Raw genomic sequence first — 16,026 nt, forward strand, 5'->3', positions numbered from 1 at the left:
ATATACTGAATTGCTTCTGGTACCTGAGGGAGCTTGGCTATTTGGGCAGAAATGCAGGTTTTCCTGAATGTGCTGTCTTTTGCCCCAGGCAGGGGTTAGCAGTGTTTATGGCTAAGTGACTGCTGCCCCTTAGTGTGTAATTAATGTTCCATCATTTTAGCCATAAACTGCTCTTAATTTCAAATTTATAACCATGGCATTGTTAATAAGATGAAATAAAGTTAAGAACCTGTATCTAGCAGCCTTCTATTCAAGTATATTCCTGAAGTTAATTAAAATGACACTATTCTTCTTGTACAAAATATAATTGTGTTTGTCTTGGAGTTTGGTGTTGCAAAAATTCTGTGCATGCTTTGTGCAGCTGATTATTGTACAGCAGGGCCAGAATGATGCAAATGAAGGAGCAAATTCAGGACAAAGACCTTGCAACCTCCTAACACTTCTCTGAAGGTGCCTTCTCTGAAAGGGCTAGTGCTGCCATGGAGGGTCCTGGTCAGCATCCAAAAATAAATCATCACCCAAAAATGTGGTATGGATCAGATTGTTTAGCTTTTCCAAATTCCACATTTGCATATTAGTGCTCTCACCCCTGAAACTGGCTTTGATTTTATGACTTATTTTGCAGTCAGATGCTGATTTTAAAAGCATAAAATTAAGAAAAAAAAAAATTTTCTTGTATGATCAGCTAAGTGAAGATGGGTGAAACAGCTGCAGTCATTACTACAAATCTTGACTTGTGGGTTGACCATTGGAGTTATATAAAGGAAAAATAACTGTGTACGATTTAGGGAAGTCTCTGGCATTGCATGCATATTTCTAGTAAATAGTATTACATTTCTCTGACTCTTCCCAAATTCTGCAGCTAACTTTTATTGTTCAACATGTCAGGTGATTCTCACTGCCTCACTGTCTGTTAACTTCCTATAGTAACAAAGTACTAAAGGAGGGTTCTTAAAAAAGAGGGAAAAGGACTTTTTCATGGACAGATAGGACAAGGGGGAGCAGTTTCAAACTAAAAGATGAGAGTGTTGTCAAAATTTCAAATAAAGTACGTGTGTGGAGTACAAAAATACCAAAGGATTTTAGAATCATAGTTAATTTACAGTGGATGTCTTTCAATTGCTAACATACATTGTATTTAATATTTTGAGACTAAATTTACTGGTGTATTAAATAGGTCAAAACTTTAATCATAAGTCATAGCAAAATACACATTTGTTGCTTTAAAGTAGTTCAGTGGAATTAGTGAAAGCAGCCTAGATCCCCTCATAAGCTATCTGAAGCTAAGCCAAAAATAGTGGATGTTAATTCCATTTCTATCCTAATCCTTTCTCTGCTTGTCTAACAATTTTCTATATATTCATAGCAGAGTAACTGCCTCAAAAATTCATACTTTCTTATTTGTGTATTCAGGTGTGAATTTCCTTTGATGTGAATTTCAGGTATGAATTTTCTTTCAAATCAAAATCTTTCAGACAGACTCAGAACTTAAAGGAGATATTTTTGAGTAAAATTCCTTTCCTATAAATTATATTTTTACATTTTAAAAGTGAAAGTTAAACCAAGCAGTCTGCTCTGCCCAGCACGCACAGAGAAAGTTGGTTTGAGTGCCTATGTACCCCAAAATCGGTGTGCTTCTATCCATGTTTCATGTGGGTAATCCATTCCTGATTAGCTGATTCACAAAATACAAAGGAGTTGCATGGCTGTGACATTGAAGAGGTTCCATGTTTTGCAGTTGGATTTTTAAGAAGTTTGGCACCTCATTCTCTGTATGTGACCCAGCCCCTCGCTGGCAAAGGTGTGGGAAGGACCAGCCAGACCCCTCTGCTTCCCAGCCTTTCCCAGAAGCCATGGGCTGGACCCTGGGCTTAGTGGGAGGTCTGGCACCTCGGGAGGTGTGTGTGCAGTGTTGGGCCTCTTCTCAGGGGATTTTTGTGCACCCTGAGCAATCAGTGCCAGCAGTGCATGTGCGAAATGCAGAGTTTGGGAAGGCCCAAGCACAAAGGAGAATTATTACAATTATGCTAGTGTGGAACACTGGTCTGTCTGAGCAATAATGGTCAGATGCTGTTGGGAGCAGCTGGTTAGAATATTCTACATGCACATGTGTAATATGTGTCACATTGGCCCGTGTTCGGTCACGAATTCACCTGCAGTGGGGCAAAAATAAATTTATTCTGAGTTTTGTTTGGAGGTTTCCTTGTCAGCATCACCCTGGGTGTTGCTTTCAGTGATGTCACTATGTTTGGTCCGTTTCATTCATCTGAATGCGTTGTGTGTGAGGTGACAAATCAGTTTCAAATGCATCACTTCTTTCAGTTACAGAGGCTTCTGCAGCAATGTCCGTTGCTACATAAAGAAAGCAAATAGAGCCTTTGTTTCTATGTACATGTATGTATTTGAATGCTGTAAACTTTGTAAGAGAGCCCTTCAAGCTTCCCACAGCCTTGTATCATTTGTAAATGGATATGTTTGAAGCTTCCTTTCATCTGAGTCTCAATATGTGTCTGAGGATTGCCATTAGTAAGTGTTGTTTCATCCAGGTGTGTGTGTGAGCCTTTGCAGGTGTTATCTTTTAAAGAGATTAAATGTAAGGTTTTCACCTTGTAGGTAGCTATTGCTCTGGTGTTTAATCCTCTTGACTCCTTTGAACCCCGTGGCAGACTATACTCATGTGCAGAAGTGACTGCAGGAGAGGTAACATATGTAGGATGGGAATTCACCTTTTTTCTGTATACAGTCCAAATTGGAGCTACCCTATGCTAGAGGATATTGCTTCTGGGCACAAGTCCCTGATAAACAACCCACAATGAGAATTTTTTTAAGATTGTGATTGCAAATATTATTTTTTAATGTTGTTATGCTCAATTTCATGATGGAAGACAGCCAACACAGGTGGATTTCAGGTGATGGGAAAATTGCAGCCTGTTAGCCTGCAGACATTTACAATGGAAAGAGAATTAATTACAAGCACTGATAGCTGCCTGGATCAGCTGTTGAGCTCTTGGTTGGCAGAGGGAGCAAAAGGCATGTTCTTATCTGTTACACTGGTACGTGACTCTTGAAGCCTGTAAATATCACTTTAAAAGGATCACATATGAGAGTGTTGGATGTGAGCCCTTGCAGCCACGGTTTCCTTGATGGTCGGAGTGAACTTCCCTGTGTCATTTGCAGAGTGCTTTTGTTCACCATGTGTATGTACCTTTCCTGTTTCACGCATTCATTTTTATTTTAGTGATATAGTGCACAAGAAATTGTGCAGGTTTCTGTCAGAGACCTGCTAAGGAGGCAGAGTGCATAGAGTGTATCTGAGGAAAGTTGTCTAAAATGGGAAAATCTGGCTTTCACTCTTCACATCTGCACACCAAAATATCTGATAGTCGTTGGCCTGGAAGCAATGCACAAATACTCTGGATCTTTCTGTTCAACACAGTGAGTTCTTGTGGAAAAGACATATGTATTTGTGTGGGTAAATATAGATCTATATGAGCATATTAAAATAACTTCAGTTGTACAAATGTTGCAACACCTCTGTGACACCAAGGCAATATGTGTAGTCAATCAGTGGAAGATCTGATTCAATCAGCAAAAATGGATCTCTAAATCTGGTGAGATTCAAAATCTTCAATCACAACTCACCTCAGATTTGAAACTGCTAAAATAAATGTTAATAATGTCTAGGGTACTCCACCAACTGGTAGAAACAAGGGTTTTCTAAAAATAGAAATGACTGAGTGCACTATAAAAAAGGACAGAAGAACTGCAAGGCTTTGGCTAAAGATTTTCTTGTTTCATTTTTACCCTGCCTCTGGTGTCATGAGTGCACACCTTCCACAGCCAACATGGACTTGTGGATTTGCAAAGGTGAGCAGCCTGAGAGCCCAGAGCATGCACCCTTAACAGAGGCAGTGCTGAGGTGCAGATTCTTCTTACAGAGAGAGGGGAATTTCACCTCCAGCCTTTCACTGGATCCCTCTTTGCAGCCAGCTCCTGTGGTGGCAGAGGTGAGCACAAGCTGGAGTGCTGCCCAGCATTATTTGTTCTGGGATCACTGGCAGTGACCCCACACTGGCTTGGTAGAGGTCATTTCCTTGGGTTTCATGTCATCTTTGTCACAGGGGGTCAAAACAACTTTGTCCATACCTGCTGTACACTTGTGTGGGCTTGAGGAAAACAGTGGACTAAAACAGTCATCTTCTTGTCACATGAAATATCAAGAAGCTTGTTAGGAAAGGTATGGGGAAAAGGGAGAACTTGTTCAGTTGTTGCAGCTTTGCAGCTTCAAGGTTTAAAAGCTCCATCAGCGACTGGCTAACTTCTGAAATGACAATGTCAAGAGACTAAAAGCAAAGGGTTGGGTTTTTTTTTTTTTTTGTTTTGATGATACAGTTAATATCATCGGCTTAATGACGACTGTGGTGAAAAGCTATCTAGTTTGAAAATACTTCTGTTTTTGCTTAAGTTACATGACATCTCTGGATGTCCCAAAAATGGCTCCAGTAAATTTGGGGAGATGATACTTGGCAATGTTGAGATAGTTATTGTTGAAAGATAGAAACCAAGGAGGATTTTTTTGGTTTTGTGTTTTATGAATTGGGAAAGAACCCACCAGAAGTTTAAAAAATATTGTATCTAATTTAGGGAAAAACTTTCTGGGGAAAGTGAAATTGAAACTGAGAGTACTGTGCTTTTTAGAAAGTACTTGTGAACTGTGAAAGGCAAGAAGCCCAAACAGAAGGTCAGTAGAGATTATAGTTTCCAGTACATTTATTTCCTACTTAAATTGTGTCTTTTTCTTTTCCACCATTTCTTGCAGGTCTCTGTTTTCTGCCATGTCATCTGACGGCCACCAGCTCCACACCCATTGCTACCAGGACTCACTAAGTTCTACTTGTCACAGTCTCTTGAATGTCAACTGTCACCCCCTGTCCAAGAGCTCCTCAAATCTGGCCTGTATTGGGCACTCAGGGAGTTTAGAGGAAAGGCAAAACAAACAGGAGCTGAAGAAAAGCCATAGCAGCACCATCTGCCATATCCTGGAAAACAGGAGTGATGCAAGGAGTGTGCAGAGTCCTGGATGGTCCTCCTCACAGTCTGGGATGATGGGACTTGGATCAGAGGCCCCAGCCGTAAATGACCAGTCAGCCAATGACCATTCAGAGGGAAGAACTAAGAATACAACCCATGTTCTTGTCACGGAACAGTCCTCAGCATCCTGGGGAATGGGGGACACTAAGATGTGTGTGAAGAGCAGCACTGCTGAGAATGTTTCTTCAGCCTGCTTTGTTCACCAGCAAGGCACGTGTAAAATGGAAGAATCAGGAACTGCCCTTCAGAGAAGCCACTCAGACCTAACCTGCAGCTGCAAACAGCAGACTCACGACACTCACATAGAAACCAGTGCTACTCACTCCAGCCTAAGCTCCTCTGGCTGCAGGCACGGTCCGCCAGTGGCTAGTATGTCTTTCCAAACGCAGAGATATGGATCAGAAACAAATCAAAATACATCTCACTATCAAAACCTTGTGACTCATCTTCCAGTCCTACCTAGAGACCAACAAGTACCCACAAATACCTTTGACAGTGGCAGTATTCCACGTAACACTACTGTTTACACAGATCCTGGCATATTTCACACTGCTGTCCTGGGACCCCACATCCCTGGAAATGGTTTCCCAAACAGGACAACATTCAGTCAAGCCCCTGGGATTATTCATGGGGGTCTGACTTATGGTAGTATTCCAAACTCTGTGTACTCCCCCATGGTGATGACTGTTCACAACAACTCAGCAGGGCCCTGCAGTCTCAGGCAGGATGCCTTGAAGGCAGATGCCACCATCCCAGCCTATTGCCACTCCTTGCCCATCCCATCCATCCAGCTCATCCCGCGGTTGGCGTGCTCCGTCAGTGAGACAGGAAAAGAGCAGGCAGCACCTGGCTACTTTCATTCCTTTTCTACTTCTGACATTCTGACATATCCTAAGCTGGTGTCTTCAGTAAGTGAATCGGGTCTGGATGCCAAGAAAATCCTGAAGTGCTGTAACGTTCCTGGAGAACAACTGCAACCTGTTTCGCAGGAGAGAGCTCCTCCAGAAGCCAAGGCTGCCCACAATGCTCTGAGCAGCCAGCAAGGTGCAGACATGGCAGTGACAACTAAGGATATGTGGACTATGACCTCTATGAATGACATAACCAAAGGCCTGAAACCGGCTCTGGAGCGCAGAGATGCCGAGGTACAAACTCTTCCAACCATGGAATGCAAATCGGTGGCAACAAGCCCAGCAGCTGCAGCAGAAGGTCACTCACACGTGTTCCCAGAGGTGAACCTGGAGCAAGGCCTGGAGGCCCCCAAATCTCCAGTTCGTGAAGTGAGATGGGATGATGAAGGAATGACGTGGGAAGTGTATGGGGCATCTGTGGATCCAGAAGTCCTCGGGGTAGCCATTCAAAAACATCTCGAGTTTCAAATAGAGCAGTTCCAGACAGAGCCTGCTGAGGCAGCTGAGAAAAGTAATGAGGAGCCACCCACTGAGAAAACTGGGAAAAAAAGGCCTTTCAGGACAATGATGCATTCCCTGAGATATTCAAGCTGTTGTGCTCGCTCCAGTACTGCAGTGGAGTGAGCACAGCTGTAGGGTGTAGGATAGCTAGCTGTGCTGCTTTTAAATTGTACGTAAAACTGACTCTTAAGTGTGAACACAGTATGTGTGGACAGCCCCCACAAGGATGAGTGGGAAAAGTTCAGTGATCATCAAATATACACTAAAGCAAGGAGAAGTCCGTGGCTGGACCATATAACAGAAAACAAAAGATTATACTTAAATAATGCCATCCAAATGCTCTTGACTGTATTTAATGTAGCACTGTTTCTTTCTACACTAGTTTTAAACTGTATTGTAGGGAATGGAACTTCTTTTTTAATGATACATCTTTTTGAAATAATGATGACGTTTTTCTGTATTTTAATAATTTAGGGTTAGAAAAAATGCTTTAATCAAAGTTCTTAGCTTTAAATCACATTCTCTTAAATTGTTTTGGAAGCTGTTTTGCTGTTAATTTAATAATCCTGACTATAAGCCCACTTTAACTGTAGACAAAATAACAAACTAGTGTAATGTTCTATGACAAAGAATTGTAAGTATTTTCTACATTACTGTGAAGTAATTTCAGTGTTGCTAGTCTGAACTCTTCCCTTAGCAAGCTCATGTACAGTTGGAGGACACTCCATCAGCTTCCCAATTAGTTTGTAGTTATGGTGAATTACACTCTAAAATATCCAGAACTTATGTTTACCAAGTGATTGACACAAGTGTACAGTGTTACCAAAGATGACTGATGTAATGTGAATTACTTACTGAATGCTTGTTTTAGAGACCTGAAATGGAAGCTGTTCGGATTAGTCTGTGGCACCACCATACTCTACAACTCACGAGCAGTTTTGGTTTGCTTATATTAAAAGTAATTCCCAGTGAGTTCTTTTTATGTGCATCTATCCTGAGCAGTGGTTATTTGGCTCTTGCATGAGCCACAGGGGACAGTTTGCATGTAACCTTTGCCTGTCTTGTGTTCCCTCTCTGGTCTGACGTCAGGCATCTGTGAAAGTGAGACCTTGTGTCTTCCCCAAAGGACAGTCCTAAGGTTATTCTGAGTGCCTTGGTGATTTGGACAGCTTAAAGATTTATTTTCTTCTAGAAACAACTTCACAAACAAGTTTTCAGTGAGAAATCTGTTGTGATAGTGTAATGCAGCCGTAGTGCAGGGCCTATTCATAGTAAAAGGTTTGTCAAGGAAGCTGAGAATACTATTTCTAGTGTCATATGTGCCTTTGGTGAATGCCTGAGATTCTTGGGGAAATGAGATGTGCAAAATTTTTTTTTTAAAGAGAAAAGAGAGACATTCATTTTTGTCTCAAAGGAAAATTTGCAATGTCAGAGAACTTACTGCTGTGGAATTACTGACTCTTACTTTAAATGTGTGGGGTTGTGCTTTGTTGGTTTGGTTTGGTTTTTGTTCCAGTAAGTTAGCAGACTGACACCATAATGTTCACCTGACATTTGTATATCAAGAGGAACTCCTGGTGATTAGGACAGCTTTAAACTTTCATCTATAAAATCCTTAAATGTAGGACCTCCTAGTTGGAATGTCCTGTGATGCATTAATTTAATGATGTAGAGTAGTTCAAGATCAAGTTTTCACTCCTAGGCAAAGAGCTGGCTCTTGTGAAATGCACCTGGTGTTCAGGAGGCTTTGTTAGACCCTAGGACTTTGGCCTCAAAGAAGTCTGAGCTCAAAATGAGTTTTAGACAAACCAAGTGTGAAGCCACTGGAATATAACGCCTTAGTCAGGATGCCTCTATAGCTGTGAGCATCTAAGTTCTGCTAATGATTCTGGATGTTAAAATTCCTTTTATTGAAGCTTTAATAGGAGTAAGGAAATAATGACTAACTGAGTAAAATTACTCTGCTGTTATTTAGAGTTTAGCTAAGCAGTTTCTATACAGGTTTATTTTATGGTCCAGAATACTGAACATTGATTTTTTTTTTCTTTCTTCAAACATTACACTTTGAGAAGTTTAAGCATTATAGTGTATAAAACCTTGTGCTGTTAGCTTGTCCTCGGGTGTGCAGGAGAAGTCAAGATTTGAAGAGTCAAACTAAAGCTTTAAAATAGCAAGAGTACCTTCCTCCCACAGTCATTGTAATCCATACTTTGGCCTGTGGAAAAGCTGTATTCTCCTTCCCACCCCTGCTGTTCCAAGCACCTCTCCAAAACAAAGCCCCCAGCTGTAGGAATATGATATAATAAGACCAGTACCAAACAGGTCAGAAAGAGAGAGTTTGCAGAAGGGACTGGAATAATACAGCCAAGTCCCTTGAATTCTTTGTCTGTTGTGCTACAAAATTGTGCTGGAACAATTCTTGTATTTCATGCAGTTCTGGTGTCAATTGCTTATGGTTTATGCATTGGTATGACTTGCTACTATAGTCCTAAATATGATTATCATTCCTGAATCAGAAAAATAAATTACAAGTAAAGGCAAAGGATACCAATGATTTGCAAGTTCAGAAAAACAGATGCTCACTCATTACAGACATTCTGAATCTTCATGTTATTAATCAGGGTTGCTGTTATTTACAAAAATAGTGCTTATACTTGAGGACTTTCTACACTTTTGGAAAGGTTTGAAATACAAGAATATAATGGAAATCTGAGAAAAAAAACCAACAACAAACATTCATCTGATTATTAGCTACAGGGATAAAACAAGTTGTTTTGTTGGTACAATCAAAGTCTTTTTAAAAAAGGGCTATTTGAAATAATTTTGCATTTGGCTTCAGTTTTAAAAAAAAAATTCAAATGCAGCCATTTTTTATATTAAGTATTCTCTGTTGAAGTGTCTCTTGTAAATGTGAGAACGCTGTTTTTAATATGTTTTAACTTAGGATAATCCACATCCATTACATTCTACTCCTAAATATAAATAAAGCAGCAGGAAAACTCACACTAGGTTTATAACTGAGTGGGTCAATGCTGAACATGGATGCTTGTCAAGCTAGGGTGAAATAGGGTGTATTATTTTCTCAAGCCTATTTGAAGACCAGTTTGCATTGCACCATGCTGCCTCTGCTCCCCAGGCTGAGTGCTAAGGTACCAGACTGGGCCTGCCTTTCCCAAGAATTCTCAGGGAGGGATGCACTGGCACACTGGGTGCTTAATGCTTTTTATTTTAGTGTGCCTTCTTTACCTTAACATGCAGGAACAGCCCCATTTAATGTGGTATTTGGGATATGTTATGTTGTCTCTAGACACTAACTAATGTCTGTAGAAGGATTTCATTGTATATTGTACATTGATACTTGAGGGCTGAGATTGGTAATGGGCTGAGATGCTCAGTGGCTCAGCAGAGATTGAAGGCAATTGATACTAATATCAGTATGTGCTAAATAGTTCTGAAAATGTGTTAGAATAATTAATTTCATTCTGAAGTAGTATTTACTGTTACCATTCCTAGAGGAGAGACCAAAAACTGTCAGACATTTGGCACTGACTATTATAATTGCAGTTTCAATTTGAGATAATCTTTGACTGAAATACTGAAATAGCAGGTATTATCTCAATGCTTTACATAAAAACCATCCATAGTTAAACCAGGTCTTTAAAAAAAGCCAAAACCAAACCCTAACAGTTGCTTAGTCATTGTCACATCAGTTACTATTAAAATAATTTTATTTGTCTGTTTGATCCTCACCTGAACATGTTTTTCTTTAGGAACCCCTGTTCCACAGAAAGCCTATCTTTCTTCCAGATGTAGCTTGAGAAAGCTTTTGTTGTACAGCTGAGCCAAAAGGCCCCACAGGACAGCACTTTTGCACAGTCCTCTGGGACAGGGGTGAGTGAGAAGAGAAAAAGTCAGTCAGCTGTTCTGTACTGAAATGTAACCAAGATGTTTCAGGGAAAAAGAGCATCTCCACTGTATGGACAGAGCAATGTGTTTCTTCCTGATCACTTCTCTGCTTATAGCCAGTAAGAATAATGACAGGCTGGACTAATTGCATTATTGGATAGACATTTAGTCTTTTAAATCCAAAGCAGTAGCGACCTGTCTGGAGATGTGCTGAGGTAAGAGGCCTTCTAGAAAGATGTAAGTCACTACTGAAGAATGAGTAAGAAAAACAGTGTAGCTTTGCTCTAGGAAAATTAATGTGTGGTGAGGTTGGGTTAAAGCAGAAGCTGAGAGCGGAGGTGAGATCGAGGGACCCCAGCTCCACAGAGGGAACAGAGCTGGGTATCCTCCAGACACTGCTACTGCCCCCTCTCTCAGGAGCTTTTCCAACTGTGAAATTGCAATGTTAATACTTCATTGCCATCTGTTCCTTTCAGACATGTTGAGGTGATTAATTTGTCTTCTTAAGCCCTTGAAAATGAAAGCAGTTTATTAGTGCTAAGTAATACTGTTAATTGGCAAGAGAGAAAGGCAGTATGTGGGTTTATGAGTTGGAAATAAATAATTATAATCAACTCTCACGGTACCAGTTAAATAACTTAGTGGAACTTGCTGTGTCAGTCTCTTGTGTCTTTCCCCTTCAGGGGACTTCAGGGTCCTGGATTGATTTCTAAATTTTATTTATTTTCCCTCCATACAGAACTATGGATCTGAAATGGAGAATATAATGTTCTATTCAGCTTCCTTCCAAAACACTGTTATTTACACAGGCCACAAGATCCAGCTGACACTCATCTAAACAGGGGAATCTAAAGCCTGTGAGCCTGTGTGCAGAGCCCTGGGCTGCTGGTGTCTGCAGGTACTGCCTGACCACAAGTACTGTGTCTCCTGCAAGCCCCTCGTGCCTGCCAAGGAAGGGTGCTGTGATGCTTTCTGTTGATGCTATAGTCCAGGTCATCCCACTCCCCTGCTCCTCCACAGGAGCAACTCTACAGAGCCGTGTGATTTTAAAGGGAAAGAGATGGGTAAGCTTTGTGGGTGATGTGGATTAGTGTGAATTTTGTTCCTTTTCTTGTTCAGAAAGCAACTTGCACACAGCAGTTCTGCCCCATCTAAAAATGGTTGTGCTCCCTTTTCGCCTCTGCCAGCTGGAATGAGCATGTCCATTTTCTGTGGGGCAGCACCCTGCCACAGGCAAAACCAGTGCCATGAAGTTGTTTCTTTCCCCTGCAACACTTTAACCAGACTTGGCACACCATTGCTTTTACTGTATCTATGAAGGGAGTGGTGCATGTCCTTTCCCGTGGTTGCTTGGATGTCCAGCTTCCATCTTTCTCAATCTGTAGAAGTGCTGAGACTTGAGCTGACAGCCATCACATGTACCAGGGCCAATGTGTTCAGATAGCAGAGTACTAAGCTGTAGCTTGTAAGTCTTTGGGAGCATTAATCCTTTCAGATATGTGACCTAAACAGATGTCATCTGTCTTATTATCAGGCTTTCAGTATACTACAGGCTATGCCACTCAGATGGCATGTGAAGGAAGCTTAGAAAGCAAAGAGGAGGGACACAGGCAAGGAAACGATGCTGCAGACTTCCATCCCCTTCCAGCCACCTTCTGCTCGCCTACAGGCACTAAAGACAGCTCCAGTAACAATGGTATCACAGGTGTGATGAAGGGGAGATTTTGTCCCCCGAGGTGTTAAAGGTAGTAGGACTTAAGGAATGTGGGTCAGGCGCTCCCGTGCACTCCTGCTGGCCAGGATTGCATCTCTGAGCTCCACCTGGTGCTCAGCGCCGGTGCACAGCTCTGCAGGACAGACCCGCTCTTCCTCAGCATCTTCTGGTCCCTGCTCACCTCTGACAATTTTTACTGTAAAGCAGAGATGGGGTCACAGCTTGGGGTGCAGTGAATCCTGCCCGAACCCTTTTGTTTGTGCTTTCCAGCAGGCCCACTGACAGCTTTTTGTGGTGCAAGAAGCACACAGAACTGTCCAGGCCTGAGTGCCAACACCTGACTTGTGCTGTACTGCTGGAGTTTGAGGTCCTTCCCCTGACACAGATGCAACACCCTCAGTGATTACACATGCATAAAAAGTCAGGCTTTTCCCCTCCTCTGATGGCTTTTTGCAGGCTTGTAGGTAATTTGCTTACACTGCTTCTGGTGCTGATTTTAGTGCAAACTGATGCACTCCAGATTGGAACTGGGCAGAAATTCCTGTGTGCAGGTTATTTGAATGCTGTCTTGTGTTCACATTGCTTGGAAAATCCTACAAATGCCACTGCCTCAGAGAATCCAATTTTAGAAAAGCTTTTACATCGACTTAAATGCACGATGTGATGTTACAATTTGTTTTGTTGTAATTTCTTCCTTGTTCACATAGTGATCTGTGTTAAATTCCATGCTTTTTTTCAGCATCAGCCTCACTCTAACAGTAGAATAAGGAGTTAATTTACTGTCGTGCTGCCATAACTGCTTTCTTAAAGAAGGATCTTGGGAAAAGATGAGACTAGTGTTTCTGAGAAAGCAGAAGAGACCTGTTTCGATTGTGTGATGGATATTGTTCAACAACCTGCTCCCCCACTCAAATGAGAGCAAACCCTGGAGCTGTAACACAGCCCTTGTGTTCCAAGTCTGCACTATGAGCCTTTTCCTGCTCCGGTTTTGACTGGAATGTGTGCGTGTATATATATATATATATATATATATATATATATATATACACTGGGGGGTGGGCTGCAAAATGTTTGGTCACTAAAGTCACACTGCTGCTTTGCTACAGGCTTGATCTGTGTTTGTGATAGAACAACTTTTCTGAAGCAGGTTGAAGGTTTGTAAAAACAGTTTTAGTTAAAATTGTTTATACTGTTAACAGTTTTAGTTAAATTGTTTACATTCCTCCCTCCCTCTAGTGTGAATCCTTTGGTGCTGTGCCTGTTATTTTTTGCATTGGTAGGTTTGGGCCACAACAAGTAAGAAATTTGTTCATGTCTGTGGTGGGACCCTCATTCACAAAATCAACCCATTGCTTCCAGAAGTTCTGCCTTTGGTTAGGCTGTCTGGAGAAGCTACAGAAGACCTTCCTGAGAACCTCTTTAAATGAAAGGTGAGTGTGGAGTTAGGTGTAGGCGGTACTTTTGTTCAGTGTGAAGTGGGATAGAAGAATAGACAGTAAGTAAAGAGTTTGCAGAAATGAGAAATCCCTAAACTAGAGGAAGGAAAAAGGCTGTGTGTGGTGTGCAGGAAAAGGCCATTAAAACATCTCTTTACAGTCTATATATGAAGCTGTGTAGGAGTTCAAAAACATTTCATTCCTCTCTGGCACTGAGGTAGCTCGACACAAACAGCAAAGATTCAAGGTGAGTAAATACAGTGCAGAGAGCTTTGAAAGTGCCCTGCAGGGCAGCAAAGCCTTTGCCTTCAGCACAAGTGGCGCTGCTCCGCTCGGCACCTTGGGCCAGCTGGGGGCTGAGGTCACCCTGGGGCCACGGGCCCTGCGGGAAGGCTGGGGCTGGATCTGGCGCACAGCTGTGGGACCGAGTGCCAGGTCACGGCCTGCCTGGAAGGGGACCAAGGACACACGTCAGAGAGGATACGTGCGAGGGAGGGTCATGCACCCGGGCTGGCAAGGACGAAGGGAAAACAGTCCGTTTCCAGCAGCAGAGCTTGAGGAAACTGGTGATTCCCGCGGGAGCCTGCGGGAGGTTCCCTGACGGCTACCATGACGACTCTTCTAGAATTTCATACTCTGCCTTGGGACTTTTGCTGCTTCTGATGGGAGTAGGCAGCAGCTTGGTCTGCCTTGGTGTCCCGCTGCACCCACAGCTGTGCCGGGCTTGCAGAGCTTCCTTATTCCCCGTTTACAAGGCAGGGATGGACTGATCAGCTGTGTGGTAGCACTGCAGAACAGGGAACTCACATTCTGGAGCATTTAACAGGGAAGTTAACACAGCTGATGTCCTTCAACTACATTATTGCAGTTGTTGAAAGGGGAACAATCTGAATAGAAAACAAACCTTTAAACCCCACAAAATTTGCTCCAAAGCCATCGCACCAGAAAATATTCTTCAAGTTCTTTGTGGTTTGAGTGGTGCCCAGTAGTAGTTTTGCAGGCCCATACCTAAGAAATGCAGAAAAAGCTTTCAGTTCTCCATCAAACCTCATGTTTCCAGGGGATGGGAAGGGATGAATCTCTCCCTCATCTTCACTCCCACACTGCAGACGAGCAAGGAAAAATGTCTTTGAGTGACAAGGGAGTCATTATACACTTTTGCCAAATCAAGGAAAGTTAGGCTTTATGCTACAGAACTTATGCTTTATGTTGCTGTAAGTGGGATTCCCATTCAGTTAGAAATAGCACTGAATCTTGGGTATAGGCATGCATTATGTGGTGTCACAAACTTCTGAAGGGAAAAGCTCTTGGCTTTTATCCTCATTATCTATTTCTGATGTGTATTTAGATCCCTTTTATGCATCCAAAATGCTTTTCTTCATACTCTGGTTGGAGGCTTATTGTGAACACTGATACAGTTTTATCCAATGCTGAGGAACTGCCCACTACATCTCCATCTTTGCTTCTGTTTTAACATGAGCGGATTATCTTGTTTATTTTCCCATAAAACTGCATCTCTACCCAGCCTTTTCCCTCTATTTTAGTAGATCACCAATTTGCCTTTTGCTTAAGCTGATGTAATTTTAAGTTTCCTTTTCTGATCTGCTATACCTGTTTGTATAAAAAGGCACATCTAGCATGACAAAGGGTATAGCTGAGGGAGGACCAGTGTGTACTGCCATGAGGGGTGGGAGGAAAGAGACCATTAAAAGATGCATGTGGTTCCTTACCCTTGATATTCCTTTAGAGGTTAAATGGAAGATGTGTCCAAAGAGCAGATCCTCTTAGGAAGGCATGACCTTGACCACAATGAATCCACACAGAAGGTGTACTGTGTGAAGCAACTCTACCAGCAAAAAAAACTCTCAGACCATCTGGACTATGATATTGCCTTTGTCAAGCCTGTGGAAGACATGACAGAAACCTGTCATTGTCCACTGTGCCTGCTTACCCAGGAGAGGCAGTTCTCTTTTCTTGGGAGAGTCCTGCTGGGTAGCTGCAAGGGGGGACACATGGTGTATGAGCACTCCTGGTTTTCAAGGTCAGGCAGGGTTAGTATTATTTTTCCTCTTAAATCCAAGTACACACAGGAGGATTATATAACACACCCTGTGTCTCCTACACGTTTAGACAAGGAAGCAAATACCTGAAATGCTGTTTCCTAGGGTAACAGCACATCTGGGATTAGGCGGCTGATTTATACTTTCTCTTATGTCACCACTGAATAATTTGTACTTGTAACCGCGAGTAAGGTCCTGATCAGAGGAATGGTTCCTTGGACTGTGCCCAGAGGAAGAAATGTGTGGGAAATTGTGACTCAGCTACCACATGTACTCATCTACTTAGATTTCCATTTGAAGTTCTTTCTGATTGAAGCCCCCCTACCTTCTCGGTTAAGCTTTAAATGCTGTGCATACACTTACAAAAGGCAGCACTTCCCAAATGTGCTGGGGTAGCCCCGTAAAGG

At 42.2% G+C, this 16,026-nt stretch overlaps 1 protein-coding gene across 1 annotated transcript; it reads left to right on the plus strand.

The window, feature by feature from the left end:
- The first annotated feature begins 4,823 nt into the window (after nucleotides 1-4,823).
- On the plus strand, nucleotides 4,824-8,378 carry GPRIN2 (G protein regulated inducer of neurite outgrowth 2). Its single transcript, XM_059851214.1, has one exon. The coding sequence runs from the start codon at nucleotides 4,836-4,838 to the stop codon at nucleotides 6,624-6,626; it is 1,791 nt and encodes a 596-aa protein (XP_059707197.1). The 5' UTR covers nucleotides 4,824-4,835; the 3' UTR covers nucleotides 6,627-8,378.
- Nucleotides 8,379-16,026: the final 7,648 nt, after the last annotated feature.

The sequence above is a fragment of the Haemorhous mexicanus genome, chromosome 7, assembly GCF_027477595.1.
Source record: "Haemorhous mexicanus isolate bHaeMex1 chromosome 7, bHaeMex1.pri, whole genome shotgun sequence".
Classification (NCBI taxonomy): Eukaryota; Metazoa; Chordata; class Aves; order Passeriformes; family Fringillidae; genus Haemorhous; species Haemorhous mexicanus.